The sequence below is a fragment of the Lutra lutra genome, chromosome 10 (assembly GCF_902655055.1).
Source record: "Lutra lutra chromosome 10, mLutLut1.2, whole genome shotgun sequence".
Classification (NCBI taxonomy): Eukaryota; Metazoa; Chordata; class Mammalia; order Carnivora; family Mustelidae; genus Lutra; species Lutra lutra.
The window spans coordinates 109,012,715-109,030,597 of record NC_062287.1 but is presented as its reverse complement, the minus strand read 5'-3'; the positions used below and the strand labels follow the sequence as shown (position 1 = coordinate 109,030,597).

The 17,883-nt window shown below is 63.0% G+C and overlaps 3 protein-coding genes across 19 annotated transcripts in view; 1 reads left to right on the top strand and 2 right to left on the bottom strand.

Annotated features, from left to right (window-relative positions):
- PC (pyruvate carboxylase) overlaps positions 1 to 12,969 on the top strand; it is a 96,610-nt gene extending 83,641 nt beyond the window's left edge. For all 5 annotated transcript variants that reach the window (XM_047693158.1, XM_047693159.1, XM_047693161.1 and 2 more), the window contains 11 exons: positions 8,175 to 8,319; positions 8,668 to 8,757; positions 8,840 to 9,061; positions 9,539 to 9,695; positions 10,193 to 10,433; positions 10,535 to 10,784; positions 10,984 to 11,228; positions 11,313 to 11,492; positions 11,570 to 11,818; positions 12,111 to 12,251; positions 12,335 to 12,969. In XM_047693158.1, coding sequence (XP_047549114.1) covers positions 8,175 to 8,319; positions 8,668 to 8,757; positions 8,840 to 9,061; positions 9,539 to 9,695; positions 10,193 to 10,433; positions 10,535 to 10,784; positions 10,984 to 11,228; positions 11,313 to 11,492; positions 11,570 to 11,818; positions 12,111 to 12,251; positions 12,335 to 12,583 — 2,169 coding nt within the window. In that variant the 3' untranslated portion in view covers positions 12,584 to 12,969. The remainder of the gene's footprint in view (positions 1 to 8,174; positions 8,320 to 8,667; positions 8,758 to 8,839; positions 9,062 to 9,538; positions 9,696 to 10,192; positions 10,434 to 10,534; positions 10,785 to 10,983; positions 11,229 to 11,312; positions 11,493 to 11,569; positions 11,819 to 12,110; positions 12,252 to 12,334) is intronic.
- On the bottom strand, positions 1,288 to 6,914 carry LRFN4 (leucine rich repeat and fibronectin type III domain containing 4). Of its 4 annotated transcripts, none has more exons than XM_047693164.1 (3): positions 4,488 to 6,914; positions 2,652 to 4,010; positions 1,288 to 2,124 (listed from the first exon to the last, which is right to left on the bottom strand). In XM_047693164.1, exons 2-3 carry the CDS (start codon positions 3,998 to 4,000, stop codon positions 1,563 to 1,565), a joined length of 1,911 nt encoding a protein of 636 aa, XP_047549120.1. In that variant the 5' UTR covers positions 4,001 to 4,010; positions 4,488 to 6,914; the 3' UTR covers positions 1,288 to 1,562. The 4 variants fall into 4 exon arrangements, with proteins under 4 accessions (XP_047549120.1, XP_047549121.1, XP_047549122.1 ...); XM_047693165.1 differs by having other exon boundaries at positions 2,652 to 6,165; positions 6,373 to 6,914; XM_047693166.1 differs by having other exon boundaries at positions 2,652 to 6,560; positions 6,672 to 6,914.
- A 1,405-nt stretch (positions 12,970 to 14,374) lies between the features above and the next one.
- Positions 14,375 to 17,880, bottom strand: RCE1 (Ras converting CAAX endopeptidase 1). Of its 10 annotated transcripts, none has more exons than XM_047693179.1 (8): positions 17,562 to 17,866; positions 17,310 to 17,423; positions 17,140 to 17,219; positions 16,810 to 16,888; positions 16,120 to 16,287; positions 15,923 to 15,994; positions 15,591 to 15,707; positions 14,375 to 14,436 (listed from the first exon to the last, which is right to left on the bottom strand). In XM_047693179.1, exons 1-8 carry the CDS (start codon positions 17,827 to 17,829, stop codon positions 14,390 to 14,392), a joined length of 945 nt encoding a protein of 314 aa, XP_047549135.1. In that variant the 5' UTR covers positions 17,830 to 17,866; the 3' UTR covers positions 14,375 to 14,389. The 10 variants fall into 10 exon arrangements, with proteins under 10 accessions (XP_047549135.1, XP_047549139.1, XP_047549141.1 ...); XM_047693183.1 differs by having other exon boundaries at positions 15,591 to 15,653; XM_047693181.1 differs by having other exon boundaries at positions 14,406 to 14,436; positions 15,591 to 15,696.
- Positions 17,881 to 17,883: the final 3 nt, after the last annotated feature.

The window sequence follows — 17,883 nt, the reverse complement described above, 5'->3', positions numbered from 1 at the left end:
TCTCCCCGTGGCCCCTTGGAGGGTTCCCGTTCTCGTGTTGTTCCGCGGAGGACCTTGTTTATTTATTTAAACCAGGATCTCCCCTGGGCCCCGTCCGGGCGTATGTTCCAGGGCTGCAGGGCGGGCTCACGTGCGTGAACTACAGACACGCCGGGGTGGGGGCTTGGCGGCCCACGTGTGTGCGCACATGCCTGTCGTCCGGCTCTCCGCAGGCTGCGCGCTGGAACACGGCAGGCCTCACATACGGGCACCGTGCGCCCCTTGGCACAGGTGTGGTGGCCACTATGGTCCGGGCCTCATCACGGGCTGTGGGATGCTGGTGTCCGCCATCTGCGGTGGCACTCAGGCATCTGCATGTTCTTAAAGCGTCTGGGGGTGCCGAGCGCCGTGGAGAGCCCCACGTCTGCTGTCATTCGTGTCTGGAGCATCAATTCCTCCCAGCTGACGCTCGGGAGCCGGGACTGTGCCCGGGGCCAGAGGCTGGCAGGGGTCTTGGTCAAGGGGAGTTAGAGCAGGGCCCGGCTGTGCCCCCCGGACTGCAGCTTGTCGGGGTGGGGGACAAAAGCGGGGAAGTGGCCCCTCATCCCAGCGTCTGCCGCTCCAAGGTCCAGCAGCCGTTTGACTCAGTCTTTCCAGACAAGCCCAGAGCGAAGCCACGGGGAGAAGTGGGGTGGGGGTGGGGGATCAGTGGAGCCGCTGGGAGCTCAGGACCTCTAGCACTGATGAACCTTCCAGAAGGTCTTGGGCTGATACCAACGCAGTGGAATTCTAAGCCTTTTCCAGTCCTTCTGGGATAACACTGTACAAATCCAGAAGCTGCCCTGGGAAGTGGGGAGGTGGTCTCCAGTGGAAGCCATGGGGACTTTCTACGGAGTTGGAGTGTTGCCAGCCAAAGGTCCCTTCGCCCTGAAGGGCTGTGCCGTGGCCCTCGTGCCCGTTGGCCCTCTGTGCAGCCTGGCATCCATGGTTCCACGAGGATGTCCCATCTTGTCCATGTCGTGCCAGGAAGGGGTGCTCTCTGCACTTAGAGGTGCAGGCACAGGGCCCAGAGGGCTTCAGCACAGCCCCTCCCCTTCTCGAGGGGCCGGTCTAACTCACCTGGGACAGGGACACCAGCCCCAAGCACCTGCCGTTAGGCAAGGCCAAGGGCACCCTGGGCTCGTTGGGCCACCTCCGGGGGGCTAGCGGTCCTGAACCTGACCCTGTCTTGTTTGGGGGTGTCTACTGGCCCACATGTCCCCCTCCCGTCCGGGAGCCTAGCAGGACAAGACAAGGCTAGCACAGAGGTGTACGCAACAATTTTATTATAAAGAAAAACAAGACTCCCGCTTGGTGGCTGCAGCCCTGCCTCGGCGGCTGTGAGCACCCGTCAGAGGAATGCGGGTCTGGAGGCCAGAACTGGGGCAAGGGCCCCTTGTCCTGCCAAGTACAAAGGAGGCCTGAGGTACCAAGGGTAAAATCAGGAGGGACTCCCAGGCAGTGCTGACCCACCGGGCCCAGCAGCTGCATGTCCCAGGCCCTGTGCCCCTTCCCCGGCCCACCCCGGGCTCACTCCCTTCCCCTCACACCACACTCTCCTCCAGCTGCTCCGTGCTGCCCCCCACCCCCCGGCACCCTGCCCCGAGCAGCCCCCCATGCACAGAGTGGCTTCTCCGGGCCCAGGCCCCTCCAAGGCGCCTGGCGTAACCGTAGCACCCGCCGGTGTCTCCCAGGTCCAGGGAGCAGCTGCGTTGCGGCCTCGGTGGTGGGCTCCGTGGTGGGTGGGCCTTGGGCGTGGGGCTGGGGCCTCCATTGGTCTGGGATTGGACGTGGCTGAGCTTGAGGGGGAGGCGGCCGTTCCCAGCCCCCCGGCCCCGAACCAGCAAGGCCACAGTGAAGACCAGTAAGGCAGCCACCAGCACACCCCCCACGGCCACGGTCAGGGTCCCGCCCAGCACGTGGGCCTGCAGGGCGTGGCACAGGGGTGCAGCCGGTAGCGTGGAGAAGTGGGCACAGCCCAGCAGCCTAGTGGCTGTGAGGTCGGAAGGCCCAGCGGCAGGTGACAGGGCCAGCAGGCAGAGGTCATAGTCGGCACCGGGGACGAGGTGCTTCAGCAGGAAGTGGTGGCTGGAGGCCGGGACAATCCTGTGGGCAGGGGTGGGTGGTCAGAGCCTAGGTTCGGGCTCTGACCCCAGCCCCCGCCCTCACCCCCGGCTCCCAGGTCCCACCTGGGAACACTCCCTTCCCCTAGGACCATCTGGGCCTCAGTTTACTCCAGAAGGCCGAGAAGCCAAGACAGGCGTCAGTGTGTGCAGCTGGGGACAGAGCACGGGGCTGGACGGGCGCGTGTGTGGATGCACAAGCCCAGGGCAAGCGGGGGAGGCGGTGTGGAGGCACGTGGCACGTGGCCAGGGCCAGGAAGAAGGTGGTGCGCGCAGCCCAGGGTCGTGCGCCTCTGCACAGAGACCAAACGCAAAGAGGCCTGGACTGCGGACCCCATGGGGCACTTCCCACCTCTCCCTGGTGCCTGCCCCCCCCCCCCGCCCGCTTCCCCCCTGCAGGGAGCTCAGAAGCTGAGGAGGGGTGTGTGGAAGTGGCCGAGTCTGGGAGGGCTGGAGGGGGGCTCTGAGGGCCACAGGGAGCCACGTGGGGGCTGCGGGCCGCACCCTCACCGGTAGATGAGGGTCTCGTCCTCACTGCTGTTGTACTGGATCTGGAACATCCACACGGGGTCTGCAGGCCGCCCCGGCCCCCAGCTCACCAGCCCTGAGGTTGCAGTCACCTCCGTCACCTGCACAGCTGGCTCAGACTCTACTGTCCCCTCGCCCTCAGCGGCGGTGCGGGCCGAGGCAGCAATGTCCGAGGGCCCCGGGCGGCCCCCCTCTGCGCTGCCGTTCCCGCCGTGGGGCAAGGCCAGCACGCGGAGCTCGACCCGGGCTGTGGCCTCGCCGGCTGGGTTGGTAGCAATGCAGGTGTAGCCCCCTGCATCCCCAGAGCCCGTCACCCCGATCTCCAGGGTCCCATTGGGGAAAGCCCGGGCTCGGGAGGAGTTGCCAACCAGCCGGTCGTCGGGGCCGACCCAGTGCATAGTGGGCGCGGGGTCGCCGAGGGCCCGGCACCGCAGCGTGGCCCGCTGGCCCTCCAGCACCCAGAGGCGCTGCGTGTGGCGCGCGATGAGTGGGGGCTCACAGGAGAACTCGCCTTCGGGCACGGCCCAGAAGTAGCGGCCGGCCAGGCCCGGCGGGGAGGCGCACGTCTCCAGGTCGTCGGGCCTCGCCAGCCGCCGCAGCCACAGCAGCTCGCAGTTGCAGTGCAGGGGGTTCCCACTGAAGCTCAGCACCAGGGGGGCGGGCGAGGCCTCGGCGTCGCGGCCTCGGGAGAAGAGCGGGTCGGGGGCCAGCGTGGCCAGGCGGTTGGACGTGAGGTCGAGGCGGGAGAGCTGGCTGAGCTGGGCGAAGGCGCCCGGGGGCAGCGCGTCAATGAGGTTGTGGTCCAGGTTGAGAGTGTGCAGCGCGGGCATGGCGCCGATGCCCGCCCAGGGCACCTGCCGCAGGTTGTTGTAGGACAGGTCCAGGTCCTCCAGGCTGTCCAGGAAGTCGTCGAAGGCCCCGGGCGAGATGCGGCCCAGCTGGTTGCCGCTGAGGATGAGGTGCTGCAGGTTGACCGGGCCGCGGAGGCTGCCGGAGCCCAGCTCCACCAGCCTGTTGCCGTCCAGGTGCAGGGAGCGCAGGCTCTCCAGGTCCCCGAAAGCGCGGGCCCCGATGCGGGTGATGGCGTTCCGGGACAGCGTCAGGTCCACCAGCCCCGTCATGTTTCGGAAGTCTGGCGGCCCCAAGGCCTGGATGAAGTTGTCAGCCAGCCGCAACTCCACTGTGCGCCGGTCCACGTTGGGCGGCACAAACAGCAGGCCTCGGTGGGCACAGAGCGTGCTGAGCGACTCGGACAGGTTCTGGCAGACACACGGCAGTGGGCAGGCGGCCGCTCCGCTGGCCAGCAGCAGCAGCAGGAGTGGCGGGGCCATGGTGAGCGCCCTGCAGGGAAGGGCCGGAGCCCAGGCGCAGGTGGGGCAGGTGCAGGTGCCCCCTGTGCCCGCCGCCCAGTCTCAAGGGCCAGCTTCCAGAGCCTGGCCTGGGTGTGTGTGTTGGGCCGGGGGTGTCAGAGTCAGAGACCCCAGGACTCTCCCTCTCCCCCAGGGGCAGAAAGAAGGCTGGGGCCTGCAGGGCCAGCCCCCCCCCCCCCCGGAGTAAAGGTCACATTTCCCAAGCGGGTAGGGGGGTCCTGGCTCTGGGGACAAGGTGCAGCATGAGGCAGGAAGCGGAGGTGGGCACTAGAGCAGGGAGGGTCCCGGAACTTCCTTTCTCTGGCGTCTCCAGGAACCGCCAGCCCCCTCCCTCCGCGCCATCCCCTCCCCCGCCAGGGAAGGCGTCCCCCCGCCCCACCAAGCCCCTCCCGTGGCCCGTGGCCCCTCCCTGCCCAGCCACCGCTGCCGTGCCCCGCGGCCCCCTCACCTGGTGTCTTTAGCTCAGGGGGCGCGGGCCGGCCTCCCCGTGGGCCTGGCCAGCCCCCGCCGACTCCAGGCGGCTCTCCCGTCGGGGCGAGGCCCGGGGCTGACCGGCCGCCCGCCGCGCGCCCTCCTGCCCATGGCGCTCGGGCCCGCGGCCCCGGCTCTCTCGGTTCCCGGCACCTTTTCCCGGCGGCTCGCGGCGGCGGCGGCGGCGGCGGCGACAGGCGGGCGGGTGCGCGCCGGCGAGCACGCGCTCCGCGGACACGCACGTGGAGGGCGGACAGGGAGGGGCGCACGGGGATCTACCCGAGCCGGCTGGCTCCCGAGGTCACGGGGACACGCGGCCACTGCAGCGCCCACGGGTGGCTCCCGGTCACGCCCGAGGCCCGGGCTGGCGCGGGCCCGCCGCGCAGTCCCCCGGCGCTGCCGCAGCGCACTCACCCTGGCACAGGCGCGCGCGCCCCCGGCCACCCTGGCGCCCCGGCATCCTGCACCGCACGGGCGCCCGCCGCCGCCGCGCGAACCGTCACTCCGCAGACAGCCAGACAAAGCGCCGGCTCGCGGGCCCCTTCACCATCTCCCAGAGACGGGAGCCTTTGTCACATGTCGCCGGGCACCCTCCCCAACACACCCACACATGCCCGCACACCCACACGTCCCCGCACCCACAGGCAGGGCCGGGCGCAAACCCGCACTGTTGTTGGGACCCTCACAGACACACGCTGAAGGTCATAACCGTTCTGCATCACCGAGTCACGTGGAGGGTCCCCAACAGGCACGGGGCCTGGGGTGGGGGGGGGCGGTGAGGGGCTGGGGCGACGCCCCCGGCAGGCCGGCTGCGGGGTGGGGCGGAGAGGGCTCGGCCTCCCGGCTGGCGCCGCGCCCCGCCCCTCGCTCCCCCGCCCGGGCTCGCCGCCCCGCCCGGCACGCTCGGGAGCCAACCGGTCTCCGCCTCCGGCCCGATTGGTCCGCGCGGCGCCGCTTCCCAGCAGGCCGTTGGCCGCGCGTCAGTGGTCCTCGCCGAGCCCGCGGCCCCTCCCGCCCCCTCTGTCCCGCTTCGGGCCGTGCTTCTGGGAGGGCGGCGCGGGGGGAGCTCGTCTGGGCTGAGAAGGGGCTCCCTGCCGGGGGTGCGGTGGGAGGAGGGTTCCCGGCTTCCTCCCCGCGAGGGCCGGGGGTGCGGTGGGCGCGCCGAGTGCTCGGAGCCAGCCAGCGCGCTCTGGTCCTCCGGGAAGCGAGTCGCCACTTCTCCAGGTATCTCCTAGTCCTCAGGCTCCCCGGACACCCCCACCCGCGCCCTGCCCCTTCCTTCCAGACGTGATTCCTAGGGACTGGGGGGCCAGGACCCCTGGGAAACGGAATTCTGATTCTGCCCCGTGCAGCAGGTAACCTTAGGCAAGTTATTGAACCGCTGAAAACACTTCACTCGTTTTGGCCAAGGGGTGTTAATGACACGAGGAGAGATGTCGCCTTTGAGGGGCGCAGCTGCCTGGCAGCTGGAAGCTTTTCCTGACCGTTGCTGCTGTCAGGGCCTCAGCTGTTGCGTTTGCAGAAACGAAGGCATTGGAGTCTAGCCCAGGTCCACTCTGGCTCTCAGCGGTGGGGTAGCTCCTCCCTTCACCTTCCGGAGAGTTGTCATTCGCTGGGAACAGGGTCTGCTGGCGTCCGTCACAGGCCGCTCTGTGCTGAGAGTGGGGGTACATCAGGAAGCGGATGGTCCTGGCTGTGCCCGCACTGAGCTCACAGTACATAGGAATGGCTGATCCCCCACGAAATCACCAAGGGGGAGGGTCTACACATGGGGGAATGGAGGGTGGGTCAGGGGAGGCCTCGGAGAATCCCTCTTACCCGTATGTGGTTCTCGGTTCCTTAGACGGCTCGGCTGCTCTTACCTTCTCACGTCTGTGCCTCGGTCCGGTTGAAACGCTCCATCTCTTTAGGAGGGGCAGGGACTAGTCTCAGGGACAGATAGGCCGATCTGTCGCACCAGAGAGGCATGAGGCAATGTTGGCTGAGTCCCACTCTGCAGTGACTGTGGGGGAAGCACCCTTTCCGTCTGGACTTCCAGGCGATAGGAGCCCTGAGTGGAGGGGGTGACAGCTAAAACTTCTCGGAGTAGCAGCAGGGCCCAGAAGCGTGAGTCCCTGTTGAAGTTGCCAACAGAGACAATGAGTGGATGACACAGAGGTACCTTATCTGAAGTGACAGCCATGTGGTCACAGGCAGTGCATGCTCGAATTCCACCCACGAGGCCGGGCAGTCATGGGACGTGTCTCCGTGCTGGCTTCCAGGCCGCCATGTGGCCTCCGGGTTGGACTTGCCTGACTTCAGCTTCAAGCTGCCACCTAGTAGTTTAGTGAGCAGAAATGAGGGCCCTTGGGGTGGGGGGGGCGCCAGGGTGGCTCAGTGGGTTAAGCGTCTGCCTTCCTCTCAGGAGCCTGCTGCGCCCTTCCCCACTTCCCCTGCTCGTGTTCCCTTTCCTTCTCTCTCTGTCAAATAAGTAAAATTAAAAAAAAAAGAGAAAGAGGGCCCTTGGGCACAAAGCAGGTGGACACAGATACGTCCCACAGCAGCCCCGCCCCCAGAACGCTCCCAGGGCTCGCAGGTGTAGGAAGAAGGCGGAGCGGAAGCTGACGCCTAGGAGGCACTTTGCAACAGCTGATCCCCCGGAAGCTGACTAGAAAGGGGGAGGTACCGCCAGAGGCCTTCAAGTTCAGACTTCCTGGAAGAGCCTGCCGGGCGGTGCAGAGGCGCGGCGGCATGAGAGCTCACGAGGCGACTCTGGTGTGGCTGGAGGGGGCCGTGACTTTGAAGCCTGGCAGATGACATGTCTGGAGACAAGGGCTCATAGAGTCTAGAGGTGACCATGGTAGAACCATCTGGCCTGACCAGTGACACAGGCTACTGGGGGTGATGGAGCGTAGGTTGGGGTCAGCGGGTGGACAGTGAGCACCCAGCAGAAGGCAGAGGACGGCGGGGTGAGGGAAGCTGACTTCGGACATGGTGAGCTTGTGTGAGGGCCACACAAGGAGAGGTGCCCAGGAGGCATTTCCACTTTAGGGTCTTGGCTCAGGAGCTGGAAGCCCAGGATGAGGCACGCGGGGAGAATGTGCTGTGTGAGGAGAAGAGGCCCAGTGACAGCTCTGAGAACTCCATCCTGCAGGGGTGAGAGGAGCTCCCAGTGGGGACTGGGGAGGAGGAGAGCAGGAGGTCTTGGAAGCCCAGGGCGACAGTGCCCAGGTGGGAGAGGGCCGAAGGAGTTAGCCGCCACGATGGAGCTTAGTGAGGCCGCCCGAGTACGGCTGTTGGGGGTGGGGGCGTAGGGACATCTGTCAAGAAGCATGGCTGGGAAGGGGAGCATGGCTGCCGTGTGTCGCAGTGTTGTGGGAAAGGCCTGACCCGTTTCCTGGGCTGTGTGGAGGAGAGGAACGAACTTCCAGATCACTGAGGAAGGAGGAAGTGATTCAGCACATGTTCTGGGGGGAGCAAGGTTGGGCGGGGGGAGTGGGCTCAGCCTTCTAACACTCAGGGCACTTTGCCAGGATAGGGGGTTGGTGAGATGGGAAAATGTCATCCCACAGGGAGGCCTCAGACCTCAGCCTAGTATCCTGGGGGACAGGGTGGCAGGGGGGCTCTGCTGCCTCTTCCCCAACCGTGCTACACGGTGACACCCCCCCCCACCTCTGTCCTGCAGACCAACATCCCCTTCCTGCAGAACGTGCTCAACAACCAGCAGTTCCTGGCGGGCACCGTGGACACCCAGTTCATCGACGAGAACCCCGACCTGTTCCAGCTGCGGCCTGCACAGAACCGGGCTCAGAAGCTGCTGCACTACCTCGGTCTGACCCCGGACTGCCCTGCTCTCCCCTCCCAGAGGCCTTGCTCCTGACCCCCTGCCTAGAGGAGTGCCAGCTCTCACTGTCCCTGCCCTCCTTGGCTTCACTCTCCTCCTCTGCTTCACCCTCCCACCTTGCCCACCTTCTTTGCTCCTGATCTCGGAGATGCCCCCTTTTCCGTCCGTGCGGCCGTCAGTAGGTCCCCACTGCGTGGATCCAGGAGGCCCTGGCTTTGGAGAGGCCTGGGGATCCCGGAGGAGCCCATCATGTCCAGGCCCATCCGCTGTCACTTCTGCCCTCAACTCGGACTCTTCCCAACCTGTCCTAATCCCACTATCCCTCCCTCCCTAGGTCATGTCATGGTGAATGGCCCAACCACCCCAATCCCCGTCAAGGCCAGCCCCAGCCCCACGGACCCTCTTGTCCCTGCCGTGCCCATAGGTAGGTGAGATTCATTCTGCCAACTCGGGGAGACGGAGAGGAGGCGGCTGCCTACGGCTGCTGACACCCCGGTCTGCCCTAGGCCCACCCCCGGCCGGTTTCAGAGACATCCTGCTGCGGGAGGGGCCGGAGGGCTTTGCTCGAGCTGTGCGGAACCACCAGGGGCTGCTGCTGATGGACACGACCTTCCGGGATGCCCACCAGTCACTGTTGGCCACTCGTGTGCGAACCCACGATCTCAAAAAGATTTCCCCCTATGTCGCCCACAACTTCAGCAACCTCTTCAGCATAGAGAACTGGGGAGGTAGGCTGGAGGAGGGCTGGAGGGCGGGACAGCCCCTGGAAGGAATCGGGTATCCAGTGTGGCCACTCCGGAAGCTAGAGATGTTCACACTGAGGAAATCAGTGAGGGGTGCACGACGCGTGGTGTTCATGTGTTCAGCAGCGACTGGTGCCCACTCCGGACACGCCTCACAGAGCTGAGACCCCAGTAGCTCAAGGACAGGGAGGAGCCACCAGCTTGCTCGTCACAGCACAGAGAATTGGCCGCAGGGCTGTGAAAGGGGGCACAGAGGACCCTGATCCTGAGCTACCCTGGGAGCCGCAAAGGGGAAAGTCTGCAAGGGCTGGGGCAAGGGCTGGGGTAGGAACGTGAGGGGTCCGGAAGGTGTGCGGGATGGCTGTGGGGGCTCGGGCCAGGGGCTCAGGCCGCAGAGCTGCAGGGTGTGGTGGAATCCCAGGGGAGTGAGGGGCTGACCTCGGCCTCTCGGTCCCCGTGCAGGAGCCACGTTTGATGTTGCCATGCGCTTCCTGTACGAGTGTCCCTGGCGGCGGCTTCAGGAGCTCCGGGAGCTCATCCCCAACATCCCATTCCAGATGCTGCTGCGGGGGGCCAACGCCGTGGGCTACACCAACTACCCCGACAACGTGGTCTTCAAGTGAGCCTGGGGTTGGGGCGCGGGCAGACCCTGGCGCATGACCCCGCGGGTGCTGCGCCACACTGCGATGGCCTGTGCTCCCTGCAGGGGGCTTGACGCTGAGCCTCCTAGCTGTCCCCAGCGAGGGCTGCCATCTGGCATCTCACGGAGTGTAGAATTAACGCTTGGAGAACTGGAAGGACTAAAAACTCAGGGAGGCGAGTGCTCGCTCAGTGCGGTCTCTCTTGCTCAGACCGTCACTCCCGCAGGGACTCTCCCGCTGAGTCTTCTGCCCTGGGCAGACAGATCGACTAGGGCAGGACAGCTCTGCGGGGCCACGTGCCTCCGGGGTGACCCTGCCCAGCCCAGGCTACCCCAGAAAAGGCCTTGTCCACACCGGGGCGCCTCCCCTCACACTGGCTCGGTGGGTGCCCCTCCCCCTGTCAGGCCAGAGCGGGATGTTCCGGGGGGGGGGGCAGCGAGATGGGATTGACCCTCGGGCTCTCCTGCCCACTCAGGTTCTGTGAGGTGGCCAAGGAGAACGGCATGGACGTCTTCCGGGTCTTTGACTCCCTCAACTACATGCCCAATCTGCTCCTGGGCATGGAGGCCGCGGGCAGTGCCGGCGGTGTGGTGGAGGCCGCCATCTCCTACACCGGGGACGTGGCCGACCCCAGCCGCACCAAGTACTCACTACAGTACTACATGGGCTTGGCTGAAGAGCTGGTGCGAGCCGGCACCCACATCCTGTGCATCAAGGTGCCTGGACCCCCGCCCCAGGACTCCCCAGGCCCTTACCCGTCCCCCCCCACCCCCACCACGCCCCCTGCTTACCGCCTTTTCTTTCCTTCTTGCCCCAGGACATGGCAGGGCTGCTGAAGCCAGCGGCCTGCACCATGCTGGTCAGCTCACTCAGGGACCGATTCCCCGACCTCCCGCTGCACATCCACACCCACGACACATCAGGGGCAGGTGTGGCAGCGATGCTGGCCTGTGCCCAGGCTGGGGCCGATGTGGTGGATGTGGCAGCTGATTCCATGTCCGGGATGACGTCACAGCCCAGCATGGGGGCCCTGGTGGCCTGCACCCGAGGGACTCCCCTGGACACAGGTAGGAACAGCGAGGGTGCATGGCCCTCCCCTCCCAGCTGTGGCCCTCAGGAGTCCTGGTGGAGTCTGGCCTATGCTAGAATCCAGATGTTCGTTCCTGACCTTGCCCTCCATGACCCACATCTGAGATGGGACCTGAGCTGGCCCCGGAGTGCTGGGAGAACCTGGGAGCTTAGCCCGTTTTCCTGGCCTCCCTGCAGGGGTGCCTCTAGAGCATGTGTTTGACTACAGTGAGTACTGGGAGGGGGCCCGGGGACTGTACGCGGCCTTTGACTGCACGGCCACCATGAAGTCTGGCAATTCGGACGTGTACGAGAACGAGATCCCAGGGGGCCAGTACACCAACCTGCACTTCCAGGCCCACAGCATGGGGCTTGGCTCCAAGTTCAAGGAGGTCAAGAAAGCCTATGTAGAGGCCAACCAGATGCTGGGCGACCTCATCAAGGTGAGCCGTCCCCCGTGTTCTTATCCCTGTTTCTGGGCATCCATAAGGCACAAGGTGTCCTAACCCAGGGGATTTTCTTCTCAGGTGACACCGTCCTCCAAGATCGTGGGGGACCTGGCCCAGTTCATGGTGCAGAATGGGCTGAGCCGGGCGGAGGCTGAAGCCCAGGCAGAAGAACTGTCCTTCCCCCGCTCCGTGGTAGAGTTCCTGCAGGGCTACATTGGCGTTCCCCACGGGGGCTTCCCTGAGCCCTTTCGCTCTAAGGTAGGAAGGCCCGGCACAGTCTGGGAGCGGGAGGCTGGGTGTAAGCGTCAGACCTGACCCCCTGCTTTGCTCCCCAGGTGCTAAAGGACCTGCCAAGGGTGGAGGGGCGGCCTGGAGCCTCCCTCCCACCCCTGGATCTGCAGATGCTGGAGAAGGAGCTGATAGAGCGGCATGGGGAGGAGGTGACCCCAGAGGATGTGCTCTCAGCGGCCATATATCCAGATGTCTTTGCCCACTTCAAGGACTTCACGGCTACTTTTGGCCCCCTGGACAGCCTCAACACCCGCCTCTTCCTGCAGGGACCCAGAATCGCAGAGGAGTTTGAGGTCAGTGGCTCTGGTACCTGTCTACACTGCCCCCCAGCACCCCTGCCCCCGAATCCCTAAGGACACCAGCACAGCTAGAGCTCCAGGCTTTGGCTTGGCCGTCACCCCGCCTCACAAGTTGTAGGTCCCCAAAGCACCCTTGAGAGACCAGGAGGCTAGGCCTTTACAAGTGAGGAGCCGGGGCCCAGGGTTGGGGGACTGGCCTGGGACTGGCTCGGGGGGCTGCTCTGCCCAGGCTTGTGTGTTCTGCTGTCCCCACCCCCAGCTCTGAGCCTCAGCGCCCTCCCTGCAGGTGGAGCTGGAGCGGGGCAAGACGCTGCACATCAAAGCCCTCGCCGTGAGTGACCTGAACCGGGCCGGCCAGAGGCAGGTCTTCTTTGAGCTCAACGGACAGCTGCGGTCCATTCTGGTCAAGGACACTCAGGCTATGAAGGTATAGTCCCCCCGGGGCCAGGCAGGGGGTGGGGACGGGTAGGGCCTGTGCCTCACGTCTCCTCCCCTCTGCCCTGTCTGCAGGAGATGCACTTCCATCCCAAGGCCCTGAAGGATGTGAAGGGCCAGATCGGGGCACCTATGCCCGGGAAGGTAATAGACATCAAGGTGGCAGCTGGGGCCAAGGTGGCCAAGGGCCAGCCCCTCTGTGTGCTCAGTGCCATGAAGATGGAGACTGTGGTGACTTCACCCATGGAGGGCACTGTCCGCAAGGTCCACGTAACCACAGATATGACACTGGAGGGCGATGACCTCATCCTGGAGATTGAGTGATCTGCCCCAGGTTGGCAGCCTGGCCATCCCCACCCCAAGCCTTCCATAGACACTGTGCTGCCAGGGCAGGCCCAGGCCAGCCAGTGCCCGGGGGCAGAAAGGCCTAGCCCTGGAGCGCCTGTCCTCAGCTGCTTGTGGCAGGAGACACACTGCCTGCTGTGGCACATTCCCTTCCTCCAGCCTTCTGTCTTTTCCCTGCTGGACAGCTGCTCACATAGTCATCTCTTGCCAAATAAGGGTCCTCTCCTTGTTGGAGATTACAGGTGGTGGTGTAGGTGGGCCAAAGACCCGGGGGAGCAGGTTGAGGGGTCCTGTCTCCTGGGAGGAGACCTAGGCTCCAGGTCCTGAGAACTTTGCGCAATAAAACTGGCTTCCCCTGCCCTCCATACCGGGTCCTGTGCAGCGCCACTCAGCAGAGGGACAGAGCTGCCTGCTGGGACTCCCCGTGGCAGGGGCAGGTCAATTGTGTCTTCCTCCTTGGGGGGTAGAGAGAACAGCAGCCTTGGTTTCAGCCACCATGGAGTGCCTACAGTATACACCCCAAACAGAAGTAGCTGTACTACGAACTTGTGGGAAGGGATGCTGTTCTAAGCACTGAACACCCATTAACACAGTGAGTCAGTCATGTTCTATGGAAAGAGAGATGGAATCCTACGAAGGTTAAATAACTCATCTAAGACCGCAGAGCTAGTAAGAGGCTGAGGGTTCAGACCCAAGCTGTCAGTGGCCTTGGCTCCCCACCAGAGTGCTTTACTTCCTAAACTCAGAGCCAGCCTCCCACCCCATTAGCTGAGGACTAGATCCAAACAGGCACCAAATTCTAGAGGTGGGCAAGAGGATGTTAGTGGGAGGTTAGGAGTAGTGGGTTGAGTCTCAGGATCTAATGCTGCCCATTCCCATAACCAAGCCCTCGGGAGAACCTGTCACCCGCAGGGGGACAGCAGCCCCTGACCGCACAGCTGCCCATCCTGAGCGCCCACAGGGGAGGGGACATGGGGGGCACTGGGCAGTTCCTGAGTAGGAACATGAGGAGGGGGTAGAGCACAACCCCGTGCTTTTGGGGTACCACAACCTAATTTTGGGGGCAGTTTTGGGTTTCCTTTTTGGACCCCAAGATTCCAAAGGTACCCTCTAAAGTAGGGCTGTGCTCACCTCCTCTGCCTCCCCAACAGCTGCTACACAGGCCAGAAGACAGCAAGGCCCCCACGGCAAGGCAGGTGCGACCATCATGGTGACCTTTTAGGTTCAGGTGACTGTCATGTAGCCACAGCTAAACCAACAGTACCCTGGGGAGTGACTGCACACCCATTTCCTTTCAACCACCAGGCTCAGGGGACGGGACGGGCAACCACCTTCAGTCTAGAGTGAGACCTCAAGGTATAATAATATTCCTTAAAAATTAAAGTTCCAGAGGCGGGGAATGAAGACCATTTGAAACACAAGCAGAAGGGCAGGTAGAACACTAGAAAGCTCGAAGAATGAACCTTGAGTTCCAGTGTTGCTCAGCAGGGTCCTTGATGCTCTCAGGGCTGCAATCTCTGTTCTGAGTTCCTCTAGGGACCAGACTAGCAGCACAATGGCAGAGGTCCAAGCCAGAAAAGCCTCTACTCCCAGGTGACACTGAGCTGGTTCCTTTCCCATTCTGAATGTGTTTGTTCTTCCTTATGTAATGCGAGGCTGGCAGACTTTGGGGAGGTCCCAGTGGAGGGCCCAGTCAGCCCTCTATCCTCTCACGTCACAGGTTGGAGGTTCCACCATGGATCAGTGCCCTAGGTTCCATTCCCTGATCCTGGGAGCCATGAGGCCCTAGGTCGAGCTGAATTCACACCTGGCACCTCTAGTCCCAGGTCCATCTGTGCCAGGACATGGGGCATGGCTGAGAAGGGAAGAAGCTGCAGACCCAAGGCAGCCAGAGGACCCCATCCTGCCCTTTACTTCAGGAACTGGGCCTATCCGGCTGAACTGCCCAGAGCTTGGGGTTTAAAGTAGCCAAGAAAGGTGGTGAGGACACAAAAACCCAAATAGATTGATTCCCAAAGATCCAAGGCCATGTTACCCAAGTTAAATCTCTTTAATATCTCAATACAAAGTCCTGATGCAAAAAGACAATGAGAAAACCCTGGGAAGTTGGGGGGAGGGATTTTGTAAATTCCACCCCCGAGCAGCTTTTCAGAGGCAGAGGGGGGCAGAGGAGCTCAGAAAAGCAGCAGTCCAAAGTGAGGAAGGGAGTGCACGGCTCCTGGGACCTGCCCCTTGTCCCCTCACTCCCAGCTGCTGCTCAACCTCCTTTGGAGGGGCTGTACCCTTTGGATATCTGCTCCTTTCTCTTGGTCCCTGGGATTCAACTAGCTCTGGCTTCAATCCCCTACAAAAATTCCTGAGATCTCGGGGACCCCAGCCAGCTCCTCCCCTGCAGTACCCCTTGGTGGGGAGGGGCTGGGGAGCCCGTGAGAGTTCATAGGAGCCTGGGTCAGGAGCACAGGGGAGCCTCTGAGTCCCCTGCCCGCTCCAAAAGCACACAAAGGGGAAGGCTGCCGTACAGCTTGGGGTCCGTGAGGGGCTGGAGCAGAAGTAGGAAGAGTCCCACACCCAGAGCATAGCATGCCAGCAGGGGCCGCCTCTGCGGATGCTCCAGGGCAGCGCACACGGCGGGGAAGCCCATGTAATTGCAGAAGGAGTGGCAAAGAACCGGCCCAATCAGGTGTCCTGGGGAGGGGAGAAGAGCAGCTCTTGGAGCATCCCCACCCCCTCTCAGGGCCCTTTCAGGGCTAATCACCCACATTCCTGAAATAGGAGATGAATGACCGCCCACACACCACAGGGCCTCTGCTCCCTTCCACCTCTCAGACCTCACCAGACTGAAAGCCCTGGTTCTGCCTGTCTCAAACACAACAGTGGAAGACACTTGTCACTCCTACCACAAACACAGCATTCCCATTCTCCCACCCACTCCTGTGGGCCCGAGTCCCCGGTGGGGGGGGGGACCCGTGAGAGACTGAGGACCAACCTGTGCGGATGAAGAGGAAAGCAGTGTAGGCACCGAAGACAGCTGTGTAGGAGAACTGGAACGCTGGAGACGGGGAGGCCTCGAGTGACCACACCTGCATGCTCTTCTGCCCCAGCACTGCACACCCATCAGCCAGAGATACCCCCTTCCCCCTGAGGGCAGTGGCTGCCTGCCCCAGGACCTATGGCTGTCCTCTACACCCCAACTCCCATGGCCAGGGGCCCTTCCAATACTACATCCCTCTGTTCCCAAGTCTTCCTCCAGAACGGCTTTCAGGGACACCCTTACACACCCAACCCAGGATTGCCCCAGGCAAGGTTTCTAGGACTCACCTGCAGATAAAAAGATGCTCCCCACGCTGCTCTGTCGGAAACGAAGCTGCTCAAAAATGTGGTGAAAATGGGCTGGGAGGAAGGCAAGAACTATGTCTCATTCCTCTACAACTGCCTTAACAGGCTGTACCCTTGCTCCAAACCCCATTTCTGGTGCTCATGCTGGGAACATCTCAATAGGACTCAGACAAACTCACCAACTCCAAAGAAGAGTGGGCAGGTGAACACGGCAGGGCCCAGGCCCGTGCACGGCGCTAACATGGGCAGCATGCAGGCCCGGAATACCAGCTCTTCTGTCAGGGGCGCGATCACTTGGTTCCGCAGCCAACGCATGTCTGTGAGGCAGCGGGCCCAGGAGCGAGGGGCTAGAGAGGGGATCCAGGACGAAGAATTCGTGATTAGCCACTGAGCAGAGATCCTAGAGGCCCCCAGGGCCCCTCTCCCACAACCTCTCCCCAGCCAAACTCAGTTTAGGCATCAATACTCCTGAGAACAGAGAAGAGTCAAGTTTTGTTACCACACCAAGTATAAAACAATGTTTTAAGAGGACCGAAAGGAAAGATATTAGTAACTGAGGCAGGATATCTTGGTAGTAAATTCTGGAAACATCAAAATCAGAACTCAAGACCAGTTCTGATTTGAAGTAATCAAATGTTAGAGTAAGAACGGTCTTTAGTCCACACAAAGTACTGCTACAGCTTCCTAGGGACCTCCGTGAATGTCAGGAACCAACTCTTACAGGCCATCTGCTACATGTTAAGACAGGATATAGAGAGAACATCTCCATCTCTTCTCATGTCCAAGTCCCACCAGGAGCCCACTTACTCCCTTCTTCCAATGAGCTGGGCTGCCTGTGCCTACTTTTTCCTTCAGCCCTAAGGACTCACCTAAGACAACCTTCAAGCCATCTGTCAGATCACAGGGGCAATCCATAGAGAGCTGCATCAGTGGGCCCAGGAAAAGGATCTGGAGACAGAAAAACGGGCGATCAAAGGAAAGGCTTAAGCCACAATCCACTGTCCTTGCTCAGAAAAGGCCTCATGAAACTTCAAGGCTCCTGGTCTCAGGATTTCCCACCCATCCATAACCGAGGACCAAGGGCCATCTCACAATTTCTGTTACCCTTCAGTCCAAAAATGGACACAAGATAAAAAAGGGGGGAGGGGCATGGGGAAAAAAATCACGTTAATACCAAGAGAAAAAACAAGAGCACTCACCATGGTCAGCAGCAGGGGCAGCAGCGCTGCTGGGAAAATACCCTCCAACCTGAAGCCCATCAGGGTGAGCAGGGATGTGCCTGGCTGAGCCACAGGAAAGGAGGCATCAGTCTAGCTCTCTCTCCCCTAGAGACCCCAGAGATTCCCCCCACTGTTGCCCTCTGCCCCACCTCCTTCGCACCTGGATGCCTGTGAGTTCTCTCCAGAGTAGCACGCAGAGGGGCGAGAGACTGGACACCACCAAGACGCTAGTGAAGCGCCGCTTGATGACGGCAGGGTGGTCCCTACGAAGGGAGCAGTAAGTTCTGGGGGCCCCCAGCCTACTCTGGACGGCGCGGCCCCGCCCCCCGGCTCTCCCAAGCTCCGCCCGCAGCCCCGCCTCGCGGAGGCGCGGGTTCCGTCCGCGCGCGCAGCCCCCGCACCTGGGTAGCTCGCTCTTCCAGACGTAGAGGCTGCCCACGTAGGAGCAGGCAAGACTGAGACAGGAGAACACTGACACCCAGCAGCAAAGTCCGGGGCCCGGACCGCCCAGAGCCGCCGACTCGGGCTGCCGCTCCGGCCGTGACACCGACAGCAGGCGCAGCCCATCCCCGCCCAGCGCCGCCATCGCGCCCGGACCCGCGGCGCGCACCAGTGACGTGACCCGCCGGCGCTCGACCCGCGCCTGCCGGAAGTGCGGGGTGACGTCATCCGGCGGCGCGGGTGCCCCGCCCCTGACCCCGCCCCCAACACAGAAGCAGAGGC